Here is a 24,684-nt window from a genome sequence, read left to right on the forward strand (position 1 = left end):
CAATCACTGACTGCCGGTGAGTTACGGTACGGTAATCACTCAAAGGGTTTTACGAGACACGGCTGGGAGAAACGTGTCGAAAGGGTCGAACCCTTTCGCTGCTCGAGGAGATGCGTACGCTCTCTGAGGGCAGGAAATACATGCTCCGCTCGGCTTCCGCACGCATATGCGTGACAGACACGCAAGCGTGCGCGCGTGGCGCTATTCTTACCTCAACAGAAATTGAGGTGAACATCGAGATAGACGCGTATACGTACGCTTTGTATAGTTATCACAGAAATATTCATGCTCCCACCCGACTGTTGACTATTGGTATCTTTTGAGGAAAAGCATTATGAAACTCTTGGAATTCTGAGAACAAAAAACAAAATCTTGTATCAATTTTAAAAGAGACGCAAGTTAATCTAATCTTTTTTTTTATTGTTCTCAAATTGGATCAGTTATTATTTTTCTTTTTTCAATATTTCTAAAAAATAAAAGATTAATGTTTAAAAATTTTATAAATTTTTATACGTCTCTAAATTTCGCTTTCGTACCTCTGTAGTCTATACTCTTGAGATCTACTGAACAGACAGCTTGTGTACAGACTGTACGAATGTGGTGGATTGTTCTTTCAAATACGAGGGAAAAACCTCGTGCGAGGGTCAAGAAGAAGAACGCACGTGAGTCCGTTTTTCTTTATCGTCGACGAGCCGTCCTTCGGCGTCTCACAGCTTCACCGTCCTTGTCTATCCCGAAATAACGTTTCGTACGAAGCGTACATATAGGCGTTCCTTCGCACCACTGCCAGATGCGTGGGTGGTGGCAGTGAAGAAGAGAAGGAGAACGCGTGAAGCGAGCGAGCGAGCGAGCGAGCGAGCAATCATATGGTAGCGCCGACGATGGGGCTCCCTCCTGGTCTGGCTTGTCAGTGCTTCATGAAGTGTTGCGCCGTACCCGTGCACGGAGCCCTGACCGAGCATGACCCTGACGGAGTTGGAACCTTCGGATCTCTAAAGTGATAACTGAAAAGTCCCGAAAAGGACCACGCGAACTGTTTCCAGCGATCTCCTCCTCCGTGATATGGATACGATAGAGGTGATAACAGTGTCCCCCCAAAGCGTGATAAAGAAGAAGAAAAAGTTGCTATCTAAATGTTTCTATCTTGGTTGCTGCATGACTGAATAAAACAGCGTTGAGATTGTGACGATCGATTGTCGTCGGTGATCTCGTGAATCGCAATTGACTATGTTAATCAAGTGTCAAACGTATGCGGATGCATTAAATGACCTTATAGTAAATGACATCTACAGTACATTCTTATGTTAATTGTATATGTTCTTATGCAATAAAGCAACACATGAAGCTATTCTGATGGAATTTAATGCAATCGGGTTGTTTTATCCTGATTAATGAATAAGGCTAGACAATCGTCGCAAAGAAATATTTGTATACATGTATGGGAACGCATTGGAGAATATTAAAGTCCTGAATAAGTACGAAGATGCGTGAAGTAATTACATATAAAACTCAGACGAGCTGTGCAAAGAAGATATTATGGGTAATGTGCAATTCAGGAGAAGAAGAAGAAAAGGAACAAATGGGAATTGGCAATCTCTCACGAAAGATACGTCATTTGTTCGATAGTGTCAAAATGACGTGATTCTCGCAGTTCATTATAAATATCATCTCTCTCGAGGATCATCCTAAGCGAATTGTAGGACGAACAGAAATTAAATAATGAAAGGCTGTATTAATGGTGAAACGCTGAAGGTGAGTTCGCAGGCCGCGTGGTAAATCGATTAGACTTATATTTGCATATTCGTACTCTACGACGTACTATGCAAAATTAACTTACGTCGGAGGAGTAAATCTGTCCCACGAAAATTCCACTTTTGTACCAACCACTTCCACTTTACGTTTTCAGCAATGAATATTTTTAGGACACCCGTATACAGAACGGCTTATGTATATATAAATAGTTATTTTATTAGCGATATATAAAGCAATATCTGCATATATAGTATATTTGATAAATCGATAGTACGCAGATATTGCGTATTAAAACGTGCCTCTTCTATCTTTTTTATTATTCGTTGTTTAACATTAATTTAATAATGTGTTGTGACAAGATTTTTTTAGATTGATTTGTTTAATGCGTACAGTTCATGAAATTAAAAATATCGATGAGTGTTTGAATAAAATAAAATTAGGAAAAAGAACGTAAAGCTTAAATTTACTCCGAATAAAAGTCGTCTTCCAAATTTCTATAATCTAAAAAGTATAGATTTTTAAATCCACAATTCTCTCTTTTTATTTATCTATCTGTATATAATTTTTTTCTTATCTTTTCCCTCGCTTTCTTATATCTTAGGAATTATATCAGAAATAATCTCTTAGCAAACAGATCAATTTAGCTTTTCCTTAAAAGGCTAGAAATTCGAAAAATAGCAATTAAAAACGGAATAAGTCAAATAAAGGGATAAGAAATAAAAAATAATCAAAGGGAGAGCCGTTTTTCCCGAGCAAGGGCCCCCTCGTGCTCGCTAAGTCACGTCTTTATGATCTCGAACAACGCGCTACATTCTGGATATAGCGTGTGCCGCGCACATGTGCGCGTTTACAGGGGCACGTGCACATCGCCGGATACAGGCTCCTTTTTATCGGGCTATGCGTCGCTACAGGTGCAGATGCAGGGCGCGACGCAACGCGGCGTGCTCCGCGACGGTCGCAGGAACAGGCCTCTATTAATAGCAACGAATGTGCGTGATTTGTTCGGGAAAGCGCGTTTAACTTTAGGAGCGATACTGTTCGAACTTGTGCAAAATATGAGCCTTCGGCATTTTCAAGAATTTCGTGTGAGTCAAGCGAACGCGATGGAACGCGCAGTTTCGGAGATGCGGAATTATCCGCGGTATTTTGTATGAGGCAATCGATACGAGGAACAATCGAAATAAAAGACATTGTCGCGGCTAATAGATTTCTTATTTGCGAGGTACGTCGTCACCCACACGCGTAGCGATCATTAATATACGATATATTATTTCCGTTTCAATTATCTCTTTCGAAAAAAAGATTATAAGAAGCAATTAACTCTATATATATATATAGCAACCTACAAGAGTATAATTTTTGTAAATTGTTTTATAATTGCTTTCCCGAAATTCAGTAAGTAAAATTTTAATATAACCAGTAATTCCTTTTATCCCTTTTATCTTGACATTAAATTTAAAAATTTATATTTTTGCGCAATAATTAGTTAATAATTATTCCTCACGCCATTTTACTGTACCATAAATTAATATCTGATTCTGTTAAAAACAAATATCTCCAATTTTCAGTTTTCAAAAATTTCATAGCAACATAATAAGAAAATTATTAATTTTATCTTAAAAAAATATTATATCTTAATAATTTAAGATTGTGTATATTATATAACATATACTATTACATTCACACATCAGGTTACAGTATCATATTTTTCACTTCTTTAAGCGCACAATTCGGCAAAAAAGAGTATATTGAAACATTCAACTTTTCATGGGTACAATCACCTTATTTCTCTCTCTTTCACTCTCATTGCTACCCTTCTCTCTTTCTCTTTTTCTTCCCCCCTCTCTTTCCCTCTCCTTCTCTTTCTCACCCTTTCTATTTATCTCTACCTCTACCACGTTCTGCCTCTCCTGGTCGTACGAAAATAGTAACCGTTGCGGCAACTATGAGGGCAGAAAATTGTCGCTGCATCACGTATTTGCTGAACTAAATTCAAGGAAATGCACAGATTCCTGGCTAATATCATCAATCACAGTCACGTGGATTGACAAAAATAATAGTTACGTAAATTTAATAAAACACGAAGAAAAGTAGACTATAATTTTACATGAAAATAAGTTCCGTATATACGTGCATGTTAAAAACATCAAAATTGTATTACGAGTTTAATAGGCTTTAAATAGAAATAATATCGGGTAAAAAGATAAACTGTGCCTCGCTCGATAGATATCAATTATTACGACATGCTCGAGCAAAGGAAAGACATGTTTTCGTAAAGGAGAGATTTCCTCGTAAAAGCAGCTTGATGATGGTACTATTGTGCAGATAATCGGATGCGAGATACGTGGATCACAATGTGATAATGTCACGTGAATGAATCGCATTTGCACTCGACCCCCATTTCTTCGTTCTCCACCCCCTTCTGTGTGCAAGTGTAAACGGGTCGTGTTCCCCGTGTGCGCGCAATACCCGCCTCTCTCACCGTGCTAAATATAATATTCGCGCGTATTTTCAGCGATGAATGAAAGTGTCCGGCGGACACTTGCACTTTCCCGCGTGTGATTTTCTGAATCGGGAGAGAGTTGGTCCGCGATCGCGGTAACGAGGTCTTTCATCGAAACTTCAGCACGTGTTTTCAGTAGCGGGCGAGATCAAACGCGCAGAGACTACACGAATACAACCTCTATCTGAATCTGAAAGGAGCAGAAGATACCAAGAATTCGTTATTCTTAAAAGGAATCTGCAAAGAAATTGTATTATTGATTAATATTTCCTTCTTTTTCATTAAATCAAATAATAACTGTATATATCATTTCCATTATAATTAAAGCAATGAAAAATAGATATCTTCGCGGACCGGTTTTCAAATAATTTTATTTGTCAAATAATTTTGTAGACATCTAATGTATAAATTTTTCGCGTACATTCTTCTGCTTGTCAGACACAGATACAGAAATATTTATGTAATAATAACGTAAAAATAAACTATATATATTTTTATATTGCAGGTATCCTTAGAATTCAACTGAGCCTTTTTACAGAGAAAGTCATCATGGCAATCGGTGAGTTTTATTCGTCCTCCGCGTGCAATCTCAACGGAGATCACAGAGATTGCATACAGATTTTAGAGACGCGTTTGGTACGCAAGACACGTCGTTCACGCACAATCGCGCGTCCCTCACATCTCTCATTTTCACTCGCAGACAAACAGTAGTCTGCTTGCGACATTTGTTGGTTAAAAGTGCAAATGTAATTTTGTAACGTAATTTAGCGCATTTTGGCGGATTAATTTGCAAAACACGAACAACAATATAATTCTATCTCTTTGTATGTATATGATAAATGTATGATAAAATTTTTCGGCTATTAAAATTAAAAATTTATATCTGCAATGAATACTTTTCTTAAGTTTTGAGGCTTATTTCGCTCATATACACAAAAGAAAAAAAATGTGCTAGTGGGAAAAGATAATGAACAACATAAATAGTAAATAATGTAGATAACAGATAAAATTTTATCCGAATAACAAGCTGGATTAATTTATCCGGATAATGCCCATCGGACTCAGTGAAACGGCTCACGAATCGAGGTGGTGCATTTCCGGCGCAGCTACCGCGTATTCCTGCCGGTTCACTGAGTGGGGGAACAATGCAACGTCCGGTCCGATGTATCCCCCCACTGTGCCCAATGGTTGCAGCAAGCCGCCTCGGTCCCATGGTGTCCCATGAACGTAACACGGCGCCCACAGTCACAGGTGGACTCGCTATTAGCCTAGTCGCGGCTGTGGCATAAACTCCGGTCGCGATAAGAGCAAATGTCACTTCAAATGACATTTTAATTTCAAATTAGACGAGCGTCTCCTCCGCAATTACAAGCGCGATGCCGATATCGCAACGGTGTGGAAATTATGTTAAAATAAAAATAGACGAACGGCATTTAACGTCTAGATCTCTTCATTTAGATCGCGGTGTGAGTGGATCAAAGGTCAAACTCAGCGATTCGATGAGACATTAAAGAATTAATCAATTATTTAGAGATAATTATCTCTTCCTATTGGTGATTTAAACGCGGTAAAAGTGATCGTGATGAATGTGTCTCTTGATTAACGTAACAGTATCAACTGTATACAATACAAAATCTTCGAGTTAATTATACAAGCTGATGATGGACATCTCATGGGGATTCGCGCAATCTCATGTCCTTTACAACGACGATTCGCCTCAACATAGCTGTACGACATGTACGAGGACCACATCATAACGATCTAATAATTTCTCGTAAACCACCGAAGAAGAGAGTATCCAGTGAGTGAGTTAAACTCGTGACCCGGACCCGTTCGATACGTATGTTTACAGATAATCCATCGTACTTCACGCTGTCCGGCGGGGCATCGTCGTCGAAAGCGACAACGCCGACGACGACGACGACGACGACAACGACGACAACGTCGGCGTCCCCGACGTCGTCCAGGAGCTTCTCCGCCCTATTTCGTCGGAGGGCCTACAAGATGGGCGCAGCGGCTTCGTCCCAGGGTGACGGAGTCCTGATCTCGGAGTTCACGTCCGGCGCGCAGCACGAGGGTCGCGGCAACGCGTCGGGCACGCCGTCGACGCTGGCGGAGGAGCGCGTTTCGATGCTGTCGCGGAACGGCGCGGTCTATCCCGGATGCGGCAAAAGGAGGAGCTTCCGCAGTCTCTTCCGGTCCGTGAGCGCGAACGCGGAACGTGAACGCACTCAAAAGTTCCTCAAAGGCGACCCGAGGCCGTCCGACGTTGCGCCGCCGTCACCGTATTTACCTCACAGGTAAAGATTATCTTTCTCTTTCACAAATATCGAAACGTACAGTATAAATGAATTTTATTTAATTTGGAATGTTCTGTGGACGTAGGTCGCATTCGCACTCCGAGAAGGATCGGCGTCATCCTAGCGGGACCAGAAGAGTCCTCAAGTCTACCAGCGAACTTCTGTCCAATGATATGGTTCATTGCAATGTATCGAGTAATTTCAAAGATCAACATAATGACAACAATGATAACAGCAACGACGATACCGCAGAAGTGTTCTTCGGTGTGAACGATGCCAGGTTAATAAGAAAATTTTATTATTTTCTTTACGGAGATCATCATTTAATTTGGTCAATTTAATTTTATATCCTCGTAATTAAACCCAAAATTTTGTTCGTTATATCTTCGGTTTTCGTTGCCAAATAATCTACCGTTAAAAAATAATTTGCAAAAAATGAAATATCCTATATATGTTAAATATAGGATGAATGTTTAAAGAAAGGAAAAACATAGAATAATGAAAAATCTTCTTTCCAGATATTACAACGTTTCCTCCACTCTTCCCACAATGGCGAACCGAAGAAGGCACTCGATAGGCACCTTTTTCGGGAAAGAAACAGGCGCGTCCGGTAATATTGCGACGCCTGGACGACAAACGGAAGGATCCAGGAATCTGTTGGAAGCAGATACAGTGGCAGCTCCAGTACAGCACGACGATATCGATGGCGTGCATTGTAACAAGAGCAAACAACTGTCTTGCAACAGGACTAGGCGAAGAAGACACAAGAGCGCGTCCAATAAGGGTGAGTACCAAACGATGTGGATCTCAACTCTTCAACATCATTAAATGATCATAATGAAGCTATCATTAAATCTTACTATTAAACGGGATATGATAACTCTTTATATATACTCTTGACTATGGATTGTCAAGATCATAATTAAAATGGAATCAAGTTTAATACGAATCCGAATCAATTTCGATTTCAGGCTTCACTTGGAAGTAACTTTAATTTCTTATGAAAAGTTCGAAGCTATCTTTATAGACTTCGTCATGGAAATGTTTCCATCTCTTGAAATAGTCATAAAAAGATTGAAATTGTCATGAAAGGTCAAGTCTCTCTCTATGAGATATTCAATTCTATCTTTAGTTCCATTATGTCGTAATTCTGGTTTTTAGATTAATAATCTCCTATCCAGTAATCAGATCAGTTTTTCTTCCTAGCGCTTTTCTCCGATTGAAGACGCCCTTTTGTAATCAAATCTTGGAATTTCATAGAATCGTTGAGAGAATCACCCAGTTGCGCGAATCCCACGAATTCTTTCTCTATCATGAACATTGATTGCCATTTCTATGAGGATAACATAATCCACTTGAAGAGTTCTCGCATTCCCACGTTCCGTTTGCCGCACGCCCGCATAAAACGCGAATCATGCCTACTGTGTTATAAAAGTCGGAGCACTGCGACACAATTTCGATCGTTAATTCCATTGCATCGATTGTTCTTCAATTTCTTTTCATATGACACTTTCGGTTCGCTCCGGCTTTAATTACAGTGAAGTGACAATGGTAGACGGCGTTGCATTTATCGGACAGCTTTTACGACGACAAGGGCTAAGTACTTATATGTGAAAAACCATAAATTATCTTTACTGCATTTATATTTCACTAATCAATTTTAATTTTTAGTTAATATTAAGCGCATCAAATCCCTTTCTTATTAATGAGAAAATTAAAATTACAAAAAATATTAGTTCAACAAGAAATCAATAATATACTTAATGTTAAACAAAAGTAATCAATAAAATGAAAAATTTTATTGAAGAAAATATTCTCTGTCATGAAAATAATTCGCAGCCTAATAACCTCTATAAATCTATTTATAATTAATATAATTAAATTATGTTCAAAGAATCCATGATAAGAAAAACGTCAGCAATAATAATGTTATTAATAATTTAATCATACATATTTTACTTAAGAGCAGATATCGTACACGCGACGTTAGTATAAATTATTTTATTAGTTAATTCAGCTTGCCTCAAAATTCAAATTGAAGTTAACATAAATAGCCTATAAAGGATATCCGGCGATCTCGTGATCACGTGACGGATAAAATTCGGGACCGGTTCGCAGATGAACGCGCATATAAAGTCAGATGAAATCCGCCCCGGAAGTTCACAACTTTTAGTATTCAACGAACAACTTTTTCACTGGTCGTGCCGATCATCATATACGCGATCGTGAAACTCCGAGATTTACGATGTTACATAAGTAATTACAGCGAAGAATTTTCCGATGCATGTAAAATTCACTTTTTTTTAATTAAAAAAAATCGAGATTTTAACTTTGCAATAAATAATGTACTACATAAATTGTAATAAATAGTTGTAAAGACGAATAAATGTACAAACTAAGTTTTTAAATAGCAATCAAATTCTGATACGAAAAATCTCTCATTATTCATTTAAATTCCAACTTTCTCAGAATCTAATAGCAAAATATGATTGAATAAAAATATGCCTTAAATGTACCAAATACTATAAATATTAATATATTAAACAAAGCTTTAAAAATATAGTGTGATTAATATTATTCCATTGTAAACGTAGTAATTTTAACGAATCATGTATTGTGCAATACGAGAATTTTGCTAAAATTTAATAATCATTGATTAATAATTATTAAAATTTAATAATTATTAAGAGTTACTTCGATTAGCATTGTGTAAAGATATCTATAAATAAAAGCATGAGCTGCTGAGCAGTCTCTTAATTAAGAAAGTCAAGCGGGCGAGGTTGTAGCACATGTGCATTTAACAGCAAAAATATGACCTCAGCCAGCATCCGGTCGCGCTTTAATTACAACCGGAAATGAATCGTAGATACTCACGCAACAGTCAAAATTAACAATTCCATCTGCGATACCAGCAATAAAAGAAAAATATGTATAAATAGGTAAGACAAAGCTCTGTGGTCAACAATCATCTTTGTTATCTCCGTTAATTGACTTCACAACTAGGCCACATCGGTATATCGGATGAAGACTTATTGTGTTACGTTCTGCGAGTCAGATATAATTTTCAAACTATTCTGAAGCGATATAAAGACAATATAAAAAAGTTCTAATTCAATACAAAGACATTTTTTAATGCAAGAAATACAATTATAAAATCCACTCTCGTGAAATTGTTTTTTTTTTTTTTCTTTACGACTGTACTCTTGAAAATTAAATCGACAAGTGTTGTGCAATTTCAAGAAATAATATTTTGCACAAATATTCATCCCACGAGAGTAACGCGTGTCCATAAACGACTGAGAGAGCGTTAATTTGTTCTTTCAATGAATCTGTCATTTACGATACCTATGCCGCGGAAGGATAGATAACCGAATGTGTTTGTAAAGCTTAGATTCGTTTTGGAATGTGTTTTCACGTGTCTTCCGTTGCGAGCGTCGGTCGTGTAGCGTGCCATGTCGCTGCCGCCAGCACGAAACGGAAATATCCGTCCATATGTTGACACGAGGTTGCAGGCAGTCGTATTGGCGCACATCCTACGGCCTCATCGAAAGAATACGCTTCTCCCCCACGCCATAAATTCTTCCCTCCCGTCTGGAGGAAAGATCGTTTCCAGAACGAAAATCACATTTCTTGCTTTGCAGCCACTTTTGAACACTGGCAAATTTTATTCGATATTATTAAGAAACTTAATCAATGCCATGATTTGATTGTCAAAATTGAATTTTTTAGACAAAATCTTGCACGGAAAGATTTCACTTTTTATTTTGGTCCTATTTTTTTTTATGTAAGATTATCTTTTGGCTATGACATCAGTAATACGAATGGTTCTATATTATATAGAAAACGAAAGAGTAAAGTACGGATGGAAACAGATTTTACATTTTTCGATTTGCGTGAATCTACGGAAATGCGCGTGTTAAAAAGATCAACTTGTAGCGCGATATCAACAAACTAGGGGCCGGGTGATAAACCGAGTTCACATAAATCTACTGAAAGACGGAGGTCAGTAACCGCGGGATTAAGCATTCCGTCTGCATGTTCGATTCTATCCTCATATTATTTACCGGTCGTACTTCCTGGTGGTTACCCCGGCACAGATCTAACGCTTCCGGCGCTGACAGTTAGTTTCCGTGAGGCGTCTCGATCTCCCCGACGTAATAATAAATCAAGAAGCGTCGGGAAAAGTTGACGCAGAGACAGCTAGTCAATTAGAAAATTTTAATAATTATAAATACTTTAGTTATTTATCGGAACGTAAAGGATTAAAAATATATAGTGCATTTTAACGGACAATATCGCGGTCTTGAATAGGATTTATTATATTTTTGTTTTTATTTTTAATATACACATATACAAAAATAATAAATTATTCAATAATGTATCTTTTATAATTATCATTAATTATTCCTTTTCTCGAGCTATGAAAACTTTCCAAGTTGTGTTGATTAAGTTGCGTTCGAATCGCAAACAGCGTAATTAGTGCAATTAGTGGCCGAGTCTGTGCATATTGAACCGTGTTCCACTTGTATCCAGCGCGTGCTTCTACTTTGCTCCTCGGATTTACTACAGATTATCATGGAGGCGGTCATGCACGTTGCCGTTCGAGGAACGACAAAAACATCCGGAAGAAAGGAAGGGATAGGGATACCCTCCTGCCTCGATATTTACCCGTACTATAAATGTTTACGCTCTGAGATTTTGTCCAGAAACCGTTGGGGTGAAACGGAGCTTCTGTAAACCGCTGGAAAGCTCGCAACTGCTAATTGTTTACGTCTTTCAGTCGCGATATATGATGAATATTTTAAGATTTTTCAAATATTATGACAAAAAAGAGATCAGTGAAATTAACCGTTTTTAATTAGGATTTATAACAAGTAATACCATTAAATTTTTTCAAATAATTTTTTCATATAATATAATATTAAAATATAAAAATTAGTTAATTTTATCATTAACAAGGACTAATTTTAGTGTAAGTATTTTAAAGTATTAACATTAAATAAGGATGTTTATAACGTTGTAATTTCTGACTCGATTAAAATTTTTTATAATTTTTTAGAAATAGTATATTATCACCATAAACAGATAAATGTCTATAAAAATTAAAAGGGTTCGCGATCGATTAGTGTAACATGTTTTTAGTTCAGAAGGGCAATGAAAATTTCTCTCACGGAAATACACATCGGTTTCGTTTGATTCGACGTCAATTTAGATTCGTGCTCGAAAAGGGATTCGAGAGGCGCGATCGGAGTTGGAACGACCATCAAGTACATAAACGAGCTTTGATTGGTCAATACGCGATGTCCGGTATAACTACGATTTATCCAGCGAACCAAAAGTCGCGTCCGCTTCTCTTCGATAGTTCCCACCCGCTTATCGATCCCGCGGATCGCCCGCAAATAGACTGAACGGTATTTATCGTCGAGTTATATATATCTCGATATTTGTCAAACGAATCTTTTCTCCTTATATTTCAGTAAAGACACTCCTTATATTAAAATGCACTCACGGGCAAATTAGGAATGTTTCATCTCGACTTTTCGAGATTAACCATCTGCGATGATTTTCTGTTTTACGTTGTCGAAAGTACGGTAGGGACTGAAAGACGGTATGGATGGAACATATTTATCCTCTGTAGCTTAAAATGAAATACGTTAGATAGACACTATTTGCTTTAAGAAAAAATATCATAGCATATCTCATGTGACATGACATTTATATCTACGACATTTATATCTACGAATCGTACTCGTATGAGAGGCTTCTTGCGTTCCAAGTGAAAAAAACAAGACTGACTTTTGACTTTAAAATTACTTTAAACTAAATTTCTTCCTTAAAGGCACTTTTTATCCACGAATTTTTTTTTTACTAATTAAACATCAATTTTTCCTTAACAAAAATATCAAAAGAGATGAATAATCTTTGAGTACAAGAAATTAAAGTACTTTTTTAAAGACAAAAACAATATTCATAATTTTTTTTTTTGTACAAGGATAAATCTGAAGAGATTATCTATAGAAACAAAATATGTCTGAATCATTCTGGCGTCGGATAAATCTAGCTTATAGGATTTTTGAAAGAGGACATCTAGTTAGAGGTTCTAATAAGCTTACAGAGATTTAATCTTTCAATAGGCCGGCCTACCTATAGTCCAAAATAATGATGCAGCAGAATCCGAGAAGAATAGCTTATCCCTGATTCTTCTTGCTTTCTATTCATGTATTTATTAACCTAACATGTATACGTATTTATTACTGTTTTTTTCATAAAAATTAAGCTTTCTATTTCATTTTCATTGCTTTTAAATAAGAAATCACCAGTCTCTTAATATATTTAATAAAGAAAAATTTATTTCAAATTGATTAGAAAAAACTCATAAATAAAAAGATGGCTCGACGGTTCGGGAACACCATATATAAATCGCAAATTATATTCCAACGAAAAAAATTTTATCGGTTATTATTCCCCGTAATGGCTAATGATTCTCTTGTCAGTCGAGATTTCCGAGAAAGCGGAGAACCTATAAACGCCCCGCCAAGACTTATCGTATTCTGTCCCTCCGAGAAATTTATAAACAGCACATATGCCCCGAATGCAACCGTTATATGCACCGCGCTGCGTTGGCGTACATAAGCAATGATTTCTTACCCGCTTTGCATTCCCGCAATATGCATTCCGTCGCGTTTCCCGCGACAGAAATATCCCCGGCATTCGTTATTTCACATTGTTATTTTTGGAGTTCGGCGGGATAAACGCGCTCATAATATGTATAGCGCTCATAATAGTCAGTTAAAAACTATCGTTAGATAACTCGACCTTTCGGCTAAATAAAGGCATCATTTTCGCTGCCCTTTTGACTTGCACGGATCGCATATTGTGTTATCGTAACTACTGGTTTAATCTGAATTTTTCTTCTTCACATAACGTCGTTTATCTTACATTAGATAACCAAAATTGGATATAGAGAGGGCTTACTTCCTTTCCCTATAGTTTCGTCAGATTTAGAATATTGTCCGTCCTAGTCTCGACACATCTCAATGGGCCGTATCCAACGCGATGTACAAGTACGACAGAGACAGCCTCGAGTGTAAGATACGGGGAATTGCTCTCGTGAACCTCAAGACGATTATTATTCCCTCGTACGAGAGGCCGAGTGACTCAGTCTCCTCTTCCGATCTGATTAATTGAAGCAGCCTAATTTCTGTATCAAATGCGCGGCTAGATATGCGGCATATACGTTACTATAGAAATAAACGAATTAATGTGAAATACTGTGGTTCTGTACACGTAATATGTGTACATATTTTTTTTCTTCCAGCCGCTTATATTAAAAGACATATATAGAATGTCTTAGAAATATTCTTTGTATGTAATTTATAGACAAAAATCAATATGTGTTCGCATGAGTGAGCTTAGTTGCAAAGAAAAGACGGAACGGGATAATGATAGCCGGAACAATGAGATGCAGCAAAAAAAAATTCTTCTCTATTCTTTTTCAGATAAAAATAGTTATTCAATTTTATTATAGAAAAAAAAATCATTAATATATAGTGGAAGATGAATAATCATTGACTTGAATAATAAGCTATTTAGAGTAAAAAGCAATGGAAATAAAAGATCCGATAAATGACCGGTGTCTTCTTTAAAAGCCGCATTAGGCCAGCGGAATTTCGATTCAATGGTGAATGGAGCCCCTGTTTTACGTCTCCGCTTTTAGAAAACTATGTGATCCATGATGTAGACGAACGATAAAAGCGTCGAAAGCCTTTCACGGGTGAATATTACTTCAATAGATAAAGTCCCTTTCACTTCAATTAATTGTAATTTTGAATTTACTAATTAATGAGAAATTTTTTTAATTATTGAGAATTATCGTAATGTAGACCTTTATATAAAATAAAAAAAATGAACAAATTAAACGCAGGATGTATGAGAGATGTCAAAAATATGATTTACGTTTAGCTGTGAGACACGCTTTGGTTGAAACGTTCTGCGCGATAATTACAAAAATTCTGGTTTCATAATTATAAAAAAACTCTTCTCTCTTGATAATTTCGTCGACGTGATAATGATCTATGGATCGCCACGTGGATCCAGAAAATCTCTCGTAACGAGCGATGCCCGTCTAGCGACGCGCCTGCGCCAGACTCGAATGTCGCGATGGTCGGTGCATCCCCGAGAAATATTCGAATGTCCGTTCAGTTCCATCGCGCCTCACGCTATATAGAGATCAGTTTTGCCCTCGTCAACTCTCGTATACTCTTTTCTTTTTAATTTTTCAACTAAATATCAACATAACAGTTTAATCTCGAATGCTAAGAAATAACATCTATCTCGCGTTTTCATTTAAAAAAATAGTATTTTTAATATTTTTATATCAAAAGTGTTATCTATATGTTAAAATTTTTAATTATTATTATTATTATAACATCGGTGCAAATTTATCAGTTCTTAACATAACATAAGCGTCTCAATAAATCAGTTATGTATTAAATGCTCGTTTACTTCAATCGCGAATAATACTTCTTTTAGTGGTGCGAGATGAATGGATGGAATCGATGAGTGCACGGATCCTAGTATAAGCGAAGTGAAAATGAGGATAAAAGCGGAAGATTATTACGCCAAACGGAGCATCGAATACTTCGGTAATTATCTCGCCTGAAGCATTGTTATTCACAAATTTTGCAAAACACCTTGCATATTGCATAATTAATGATATTTACAAAAGTGAAAATGAAGAATGTTATTTCTGGGCGACGCGCAAGCGTATGCATCTTTCACCAGATTCTTTATGAAGGCGTTAGCTATCGCATCCCGATGTATCCGATGCAGGATACGTGGTATGTTAATGAAATGCAAAACCACTGCGTGTGAGTCGAATACAAAATGCGTTTGAAGTAGCATCAGATTTACGGAGACTTTTTGTCAATTCTTCTTTGTTCAAAAATTATCTTAAAAAATTAAAAGTTAACAGTTGATTAATTTATTTCCTTCCTAATATAAAATTCGTATGTAATAAAATCTTGTAAAAATTAACTTAAAAATGAAGTTTTTATCAATGTTACACTGTTGAAATTTTTATTATTAAAATAAATGTAATATAAATTAAATGAAATTAGAAATAATAATTAATATTCTTAGAATTTTCTATTACAAAAAGAGATTATTCATAAAATTGATTAGAAAATATTTATTTCAAAACAATTCAAAATTGTTTCTGTGATCGTAACATGAAGGACCCAGACCAATAAATTATATTCTGAACAAACAGTACAAATGGATTCTATCGATGATAAATAATGAAGATTTAATTCAGCCGCTATACATATTTGGCTTGCGGTTGTATAATATCGCCATTGTTTGACGTAGTCGAACGCAGAAACGGACGATTCGGATGGAGAACTTGAAATTTAACATGCATCATGCGTACAGAAAAAAAAAATTATGGGCATCGCCTAATTCGTCCTGCCGAAGCCGAGCGTGAAAACAATGCGCGCGGGGTGGGGCTTCGAAATAAACGGTACGATTTCCTCTCGAGAATGGCTTCGGGCAGTCGTACATCGACATCCGCGGGCTCGTCCTCGTTCTCGATAGAAGTCATCGATCAGGAGAGGCAAAGATCTTGTCCTATAAGCCAAAACAACCGCGATGTTATCGAGAGAGTCGCGCAACCGCCAGCGGCGCTCAATCGCGATCGCGAATAAGTAGAAGATTGGAATTTAGACTCTGGTGTTCAAACGGGGGAGGGAGAGTGACGAGAAAACGGAGGGGCTGGTGCGCGTTCTTCAACGACTCGTCTTCTGAATACAATCGGGAGCGTTCACAAGAGAGACGATGGCCGATATCTATGCCAGCCCCCGACCGCGAAGACGAGACCGGCCAATCTTTTTAGATCTTTCCGCGATTACACGTAAGTCGAAGTGCGAGAACGCGAACTCTCGCGAATTATCGCGAGAATTTCAAACATTCCGTGTACGTCATGAGTGAAATCAATGCGTCTTGGAGTAATCTGACGTGCGCCTCTTCGAGTGCGTTGATCTTTTCGCAGCAATTATCATCATTCAGAAGTGACCCGCGACCCACGTGCGTTACAAACCGAGAGCATTTCGCGATATTATCGCAGTTTGTCGCCGTCATGGTTGCCGGACACCGCTGACAGTTAGAGTCGAAATGAAATCCACGAGAAACATAACTTGTAATAACAATTATAATATACATATAATATGAAACATGGCGTAATATAATAATTCAAAATAATGTATGATAAAATATTTCAAGTAATAAATTTGAAGGATAAATTTCGTCTTGTAAGATCATTTTTTATTGTGACAAAAATAATAAAAATAAATACTAGAACTTTTAAAATAAACTAAATAAATAAATAAATTTAATAAACTAAAACTTGTAAATATTTTAGAACTTTTTCAATTAACAAAAAGAAAACAAACAAATAGTGTTATAAATACCAAAAATAAATAGGACAAAAAGAGCGCGTGTTGCGTACGAAGGGATGTTGGAACAAGTAACATTAACGCCGTCAGTTAAGTAATTAAAACTCTACGTAGAGGCTATGTGATATACATGAAATTTACTTTGAGTCTAAAGTGAGGTTTAACTTAGCTTCACGAGTAATGAATCCAATTTCAAACCGGAAACACTAAAAACGGAAGCCACGCGCCTCACGTACCGGGAGTAAAAGTGTCGTGTCGCGACAGTTCGTTAGTAAAATAAAAGACTACAGAACTCTCTCTCTCTCTTTCTCTCTTTTTTCCTTCGTCACTGTTATGAAATATTTTATTGACAATAAATTTGACTTGTTATTTTATAAAATATTCTAAAAAAACGTGCGAGAAACTAAAAATACTGGACGCACTTTTAATAACTTTTCTTTGTTTCATCTAAAATAAATTTTTCTTTAAAAGATTCTTCCATAAAACTTTTTACAATATTTCTTCAAAATATCGGAATATACTTCTAGAAACGTAACTAAGGTAGAAACGTTAATATTAAATACAAAAATGTCTTACAAATGTTAATGTTATAAATGATTATCTGCTGGCATTCAATTGGAGCAAGATTGTCAAGCGTACATTCTCTGTGTCCGCATTACATATCAACAATATCGCGTTAAACTCGTTCAATTGATTCGAGTCACCGGCTGCACAACGTGCTGATTCCGCGTTAGGATTTTACGGAACCGTTTCATCATTCTACGGTCATTGTTTCTCGCGTGTACAAGCACGAGGTAGCCGCGTTATTCACGGCATTATTTCATCAAACGTATTACAACCATGTCGCGTGTTCTGTAATGTGCGTCACACGAAATTAAATGCACTCCCCGTGCGTCACGACAAAGCTGAATCAAGGTTGCTTGTGACACATTTACGGGTAACATTTTGAAAATTAAAGAGCGGTCAAGTAGGACACAGCAAATTAACTAGGCTGAGAAAGCATCTATGATAAAATCATTAACTAATCTGCAAAAAAATGTTAAATAATCAGCGAAAAAAAATTGCATAATTAAACCCGATAATATTTTCAATAGTATTATTTTCAATCGTTTCTCAATAACACTATTCAATCATTTTTGCTTCGAGAAAAACATTTTATCACTTCCATCCTTACCAAATATTATTTACAAACTTTTTTCGCATGTCCCTACATGAGAAGCAATCTTACAGTTACTCGAGTCAATTAATTTGATGTTTCAATTGCTTGTTTCAGGGTCGCATTCAGCTACAGTCTTATCAAGAGACGGACACGTAGAGAACGATGTCGTCTTCGTGTTTAGCAAGGAAAGCGAGGCTTCTAATCTGTGGGTTAACTACCTCACCGCATGTTTCGAGCAAATCAGCCGTCAGCAAGGACGACCGCCGTTCCAGTAAGAATAATATAAAGCGAAATATCTTTATTTTCGTACCACAATTAGAATTCAGATAGAATTTCAATTAATAACGTTTTCTGGCTCAGAGTACGTCACATGGCGATCGAGGAGCCGATAGCGCCGAAAACAGAAGAGAAGATCCGATCTTCTCGCCTCCAGATCGTCGTCGTGTGCCCGATATTGCTGGAACGCGTGCGGACCAACCCGGAGCACATCGTCCAACTGACCAACCATCTAGTCACCGAGAAAGTGCTGGCGATGATGCTGGGCGTTCAAGACAGTCACATCAATGACACTCATAGATCTAGCCTAGTTTCCTACGATCAGTGGAGAAAGTTCTTTGTGAAGGACCAGGACGAGACGTTCGTCGGTGAATTGCTGGGTGCGGCGGTCGCCATTCTAGGCCCTACGCCGCCGTTAGCCCTCAAAAGCGACAAAACTGCATTCTCGGTGCATCCGAAGAAGGTCAAATTGGTAGGTGTAATTATCTGTATACGTCTATAGAAGAAAATTCTTAAATACTTCAGGACAGCTCTCACGATTGCAGGAGATATACAAGAAGAAAATGACAAATTGGAAAAAATTTATTGTTGAAAAGACATCCAGTCTTTTTTTTAGAGTAATTTGATTTTATAATAGCTAAAGAACCTGTCGTTAAAAAAACAATAACGTTCGAATAATGGGACGCTCTATATTTTTGCTCGTAGAATGTATATTGATAAAGTTTGTACGAAAAACACTGGAACACCTGCACATTTTTGATATTTGCATTTTAATAGAATTTTGCGTAAAATTTGAAAATATTGCAAGTACTCAAAAAAAAATATATATACACTATGTTCGCAGGGACAAAATAGGATAATCGTTTTGCTAAACGATCCGTTGAGTCCCAAGGATAATGTCTCTGTGATTGTCGATCGTTGCGGGGATGCGATCGACATAAGCAACGTGAAAAGGAGAAATCCTTACGCGCTGCAATTTTCAATACCAGAGAGATGTCTCGAAGTTTCCATGTTGGTTGGCGTGAGAATAATCAAGAATGGATGCTCGCTCGGCGTTAGGCAAGTCAAATGCGAAAGCAGACTCCGGGAATTGGATCAGATTCTCAGGGCGCACGATAATCCCCTCGAATTTATGTGCCAGGTAATTCGATTTAACGATCTCTACGAGGGTTAATTTAATTTAATATGGATTTTTATGATAATCCAGTCTCTATTTTATAAAAGAAATAATAGACAATTCGTTTTTAGTTCGATCACTTCATCGTGATTATTATAAACAATGAACGAAACTTTTAGACTTAATTCATTATTTTAGATTTAATATATTATTGCGTCTTTTCTATCTATTGTAGACTTTCGGCTTCAGTTCTACTGATCGAGAACAATTTGACAACTGGATGGTCCATGCATTTCAGAAAAATGTCCCTCCTTATTTTAATCTTTTATCAACTCCGAGAGGTATGATGCCCACACATAAAAATTGTACGAGTAAGTAACCCTTAACTTAATAACTGAATGAAAGTTACATATTCGATCGACATTTCTATTTCACCGACAATATACAGTTTTGATTATTATTTTACGATAAGAAAAAAGATAAAAATACAAAACAGCGTGCAAACTTTTTGAAACAGCTATCTTTGAGCAATTCAAATCTTCGTTTTAGGTTCAGAAGAGAATCCGACGCTACTACATTTCGCCGCGCGGTTTGGCCTAGAGAAACTAGCGTGGCAATTATTGGAATGTCCTGGTGGTGATCTGGCGTGTAACTTGAAGAATATTTCCGAGTTGACACCAGCCGATCTTGCTGAGCAAGCCGGACACGCGAGACTGGCCCATCAACTGCAGGGCTACATGGTACAAAAATCTCGCCTTTTAGACGTCGCAAATAATTGAACACAATCGGTATTTATACCGCGATATTTTATTCTTTTCTCAAGGCACCCACGTATCCGTTTTATAAAATTTCCAAAAGGCGCACACTTCAATAAAGGAATTAATTTTATTTAAATAATAATGTATCAAAATAAAAATAACGTCTCATATTTCTTCATTTTATCTCGACAGTTTCAAATATTTGTCTTATTGTGACAAATTTTGACGAAATCTTGAATTTCTATTTAGAGATTAAATGAAAAAAGAAGTAAGAGGTAAATTTTATTCTGATATATTAAATAAGACTTTTTATCTTTTTCTTTTTAAAGTCTATCTTACTTTTCTAGGAATTTCTTTCGCTTATCGCGGAACAGAAATATCTCGGAGAAAAAAACCGCGCGAATTTGCACGTCACTCAATTTAATACTCCTCGAATAATGAATGGTCGATGAGTTAACTAATGAATTAATTCTGCGTTGCATGTTTCGATCGTCACTTTGGACCGTGACTTTTTTCCCGTGGGCAAAACTTCAGCAAATGAACCAGTTAAGCAACATGTATAGCTACTTCAAAGTCATGAGCCAGACAAATCAATCAACAGGTATTAAAAAATATACCGCTACAACAATATTACGCAAACAAACGATTCTGCTGTTCTCGCAAATTGAAAAATTATTGACATTAATTTACTTCAAATTTACATAACTTTGGATAATACTACACGTTTATATGTGCCTCATATGTTAAATATTATTCTACCTTTTTGGCGTACCTTTATGCACAAAAATATCTTTCAAAAAATAATGGTTCGTCCTATATTCGAAGATGTTCAGTAAGAAATTTAAAAAGGAACTCGTTCTCTCATTAGTCTTGAGAGGAATTCGAGGGTAATGCAAATGTGTATTTAGAATCGAATTCAACCACGGACGTCTCATCGACGGTCGCGAACGAAACCAGCAACGAAAAGGAAGATTATTGTCGGCCAAGGCCCTTGAGCGAGGCTTATTCGGTGCCACCGAACGTAAGGCCGGTAACAATTCTGAACCCGAGTCTGCAAACAGCGAGCACCTCTAGTACGACCGCAAACCCCTTAGCCGCAAATTATTCGATCGTGCCGACGCCTACGCCAGTAATTAATAACCAGCTGCCGTCCACACCCACGACCCCGGTCACGTCACACGGATTGAATACGTCTTTCCAGGAGTACATGAAAATGCATGCCGTCGGTAAATATCCCAAACTGTTGTGTACACATAATTCACAGACAATTATTATATAATATATTAAATTCACAGATCACTCTTCTCCCACGAATTCTCTCCACCATAACGTAATTGGCAAGTATTTAAATACTAATGTATATCTTACTCATCAGCATTTCTCTTTTGTATAAATAATCCGCAATAATTCTACATAAAATTATAACAGTTTAATTTATTTTAATTTTTATCTAATCGCATTTAAAAACAAATGTGCGGGGGTACTAAATTTACAATGCGAACCATAATTAAAGGTACAAAACTAGCAACTACGAATCTACCGTCCCGAACAAACACGCCCACTCGCCAAGAATGTTATCAAAGTTGCTCGGCAGCACGAGAGGACATTTACGGTCAGAAAATGTGTCAGAATCTTCCCTACGGTAGAACATCGTCCAACAGTAGTACCAAGTCCAGAGAGCCGTCAGGTCCCCAAGACGAGCTCTTGGAAATCATAAACGATTTCAAAAACAACGTCTTCACGATATCCGAAGTGGAGAGACTCGTCGAAAATTGGCGTAAGCGAAACGACGTTCAGCAAAGTTTCAAGGACAAGCAGCGACAGCTCATGGCGATGCGGGAGGAATACGACAAAATACAAAAGAAAATGAAAGAAGAAATGAGAACCCCGACGCCCTTCGACAAGATACGAAAATTCTTCTCCAAGGGAAAGAAAGGTGAGTGTCACTATACTTTTAGAACATCCATTTTTATCTGGCTGCAGATTGCCGAAACGAAAAAACAACTGAAAAACTTTTCAACTGATTTTTGTTATAGATACAAAGGAGTCTGCTGGAGTTGCCACCGATTCCTCTACGAGCAAATCCGAAAGTATTAACGGCGGATTAGCTGATCGCCGGCCTGTCAGCAGTTTAAGTCTTCGTAGCGTCTCTAGTAAGTAAATCCAGCATAATAGATAACATTATCTAACAATTCAATAGACTATATTAAATAATAATTCAGATTATCCTTAAGATGTTTTTTAAAGTAAACGTTCTAAAAGTCTTACAAAATACATTTGAAAAACAATTTAGAAATTGTATATATATTTAAAGATCTTTTTAGATATTTTTTAAACTTATAATACTCTTATGTAAATAATTGGGTACGTTGTGTATAATTCTACGAAATTTCTTAGGTTCATCGTCATCTGGCAGAATGAGCACTGTCAGCGGTTGCAGCGGTGCAAGCTTGGGCGACAGTGGAACCCATTCCGATTCCGAAGACAGAAGGGTACGTGCGGTATAAATCAAAAATAATCAATCCAGCTAAATAATTATCGATCAACAGAATAGATCAAAGAAATAAAATAATTACTAACAAAGTGTGATCCGCATGCCTGAAATTGTAATTTTTGCCCCAAAAATTCATTTTTTTATACGTAGAAATTGTGCTAGTTATTAAAAATAATATTCAATACCATTCAAAATCAGGTATTAATTTTATATTTAAAGAAAAAATATAATCTTCGAAAGAAATTACGCATTGAAAAAGATATAAAACAGCAATATTTTTGCGTTATAAAGTTAGATCTACATTTTTTATTTCTAGCTCCAGAATGTCAGGGATGAGAAAACTGGCATGACGTCCTACGAAATACCACCTGCGCCTAAACCGTACACAGGCAGATATTCACCGGCATCCGGGTATTCCCCATCGCCGAGTCTTTCTCTCGCGCGTGATCTTGATCTCCGACGAACACAGTCACCGTCCAGGGCCAACGACAACGAGTATTACATTGCGTTCCCACCGTCGGGATTACCTGTTCATGGTAAATTAATCGAATCATATTCATTCCTATTTATTCTATCATCGTCCCGAACTATATTCCGAGAAATATTGCAATTGAAGAAATATTTATAATAAAGAATATTAAAAAAAATCAGGCATTGTTCAGATGTCTCAACAATATCTTATACCCACAACATTATCTTGTAGCCATTTAGAGCCACAATTTAGACTTACAGAAATGCTTAAAAACTCTCAAAGATTAAGTAATCTGCAATTCAACTTTCGCAGCGTTTAAAACGGATGGTTCTTCGAGGGAACCGGAGACGCCGACCTCGCCACGCGAGCATCCGATGGATATCAATAATCTGGACTTTGTCCAGAACGTCGTCGCCTCGCCAGCGGACAAACGCCAGGAAGAAACCGAGGCGACGAAACGCGCTAGCAGTAATAGCTACACGAACATCGAACCGACGGCGTCGAATGTCACTCCAATCCTGGCGCCGCCGCCAGGAATGTGCATTCCAGACTGCACGGGCAACGAATCGACGTCCATCGATTCCGTTCACGTGGATCGGAAAGCCGCGGACGAACATCTCGACAATACCGCCGAGGCGTGTCCCGACGCCGCGAAGGTGATGCCGCCGCTCGCTCAACCTGCCGTTGACGAGGTCGACTCCGCGCTCGCTGTTCAAGGTCGAAAGACCGCCGAGACAATGCGCGATGAGGAGCACGTGCCGGTGGATTCGGCGAATATTTCGAAAAACACGAATGAGGCCACCGAGACTAGAATGCCGGACTACATGAACCTTGCTGTTAATATGGGTCACGATGCTCCCAGGGTTCTCGGCGCCATACCAAAGAAGTTGCCTGCACCACCCGTGCCACCGCGAGGTACAATCTTTCACACTGTTTAATTCCGCGCGACTTTTGTAATGCAAAGGTAAAGCTAATCGTTCAACGATCAAGTCAATAAAAATATATCTAAAAATAATAAGTATCTAGAGACCGTGGAATGTTAACTAACAATTGATATCTAAAAATATTAATGTAAGATCTATACAGCAACATTGTCCTGTTTTCATTTTTCTCTCGAATTTCTCTTGTTTCATTCTTGAAATGAAAAAAATCGCAAACTTTATTGTTAAATAAAATTCGCAATAAAATTTAATAAATAATCGCGTATTTAAGACTTATTATGAATAATTGAAACTACTTAATGTTTTTTTTTTTCTAAACGTATTTGTATTCAATTTAAGATTCACCTATTTAGATAAGCATTAAATCTCGTAAATGTGCAAAATAAATCAGTGATCTATTGTAACAAATTTTAATGCAATTCTTCAAGAATTATTTTCTCTCAAGTCAAGAAACAAAATTA

At 37.3% G+C, this 24,684-nt stretch overlaps 1 protein-coding gene across 1 annotated transcript; it reads left to right on the forward strand.

Annotated features, from left to right (window-relative positions):
* The first annotated feature begins 908 nt into the window (after nucleotides 1-908).
* LOC105452641 (phosphoinositide 3-kinase adapter protein 1) lies at nucleotides 909-24,631 on the forward strand. The gene is made up of 18 exons (XM_011693932.1): nucleotides 909-1,752; nucleotides 4,761-4,814; nucleotides 6,108-6,555; nucleotides 6,641-6,835; nucleotides 7,074-7,339; nucleotides 18,280-18,436; nucleotides 18,526-18,913; nucleotides 19,286-19,582; nucleotides 19,794-19,929; nucleotides 20,108-20,298; nucleotides 20,851-20,917; nucleotides 21,225-21,542; nucleotides 21,612-21,653; nucleotides 21,830-22,252; nucleotides 22,353-22,469; nucleotides 22,714-22,808; nucleotides 23,127-23,346; nucleotides 23,595-24,631. Exons 2-18 carry the CDS (start codon nucleotides 4,805-4,807, stop codon nucleotides 24,218-24,220), a joined length of 3,996 nt encoding a protein of 1,331 aa, XP_011692234.1. The 5' UTR covers nucleotides 909-1,752; nucleotides 4,761-4,804; the 3' UTR covers nucleotides 24,221-24,631.
* The last annotated feature ends 53 nt before the right edge of the window (nucleotides 24,632-24,684 follow it).

Source organism: Wasmannia auropunctata, unplaced genomic scaffold, assembly GCF_000956235.1.
Source record: "Wasmannia auropunctata unplaced genomic scaffold, wasmannia.A_1.0 LD336026.1, whole genome shotgun sequence".
Classification (NCBI taxonomy): Eukaryota; Metazoa; Arthropoda; class Insecta; order Hymenoptera; family Formicidae; genus Wasmannia; species Wasmannia auropunctata.

Excerpts from the sequence above, each read along its gene's own strand:
- LOC105452641 (XM_011693932.1), top strand. Across the intron at positions 21,654-21,829 it reads TCTCCACCATAACGTAATTG|GTACAAAACTAGCAACTACG; the intron begins GCAAGTATTTAA and ends CCATAATTAAAG. Across the intron at positions 23,347-23,594 it reads GTCGGGATTACCTGTTCATG|CGTTTAAAACGGATGGTTCT; the intron begins GTAAATTAATCG and ends CAACTTTCGCAG.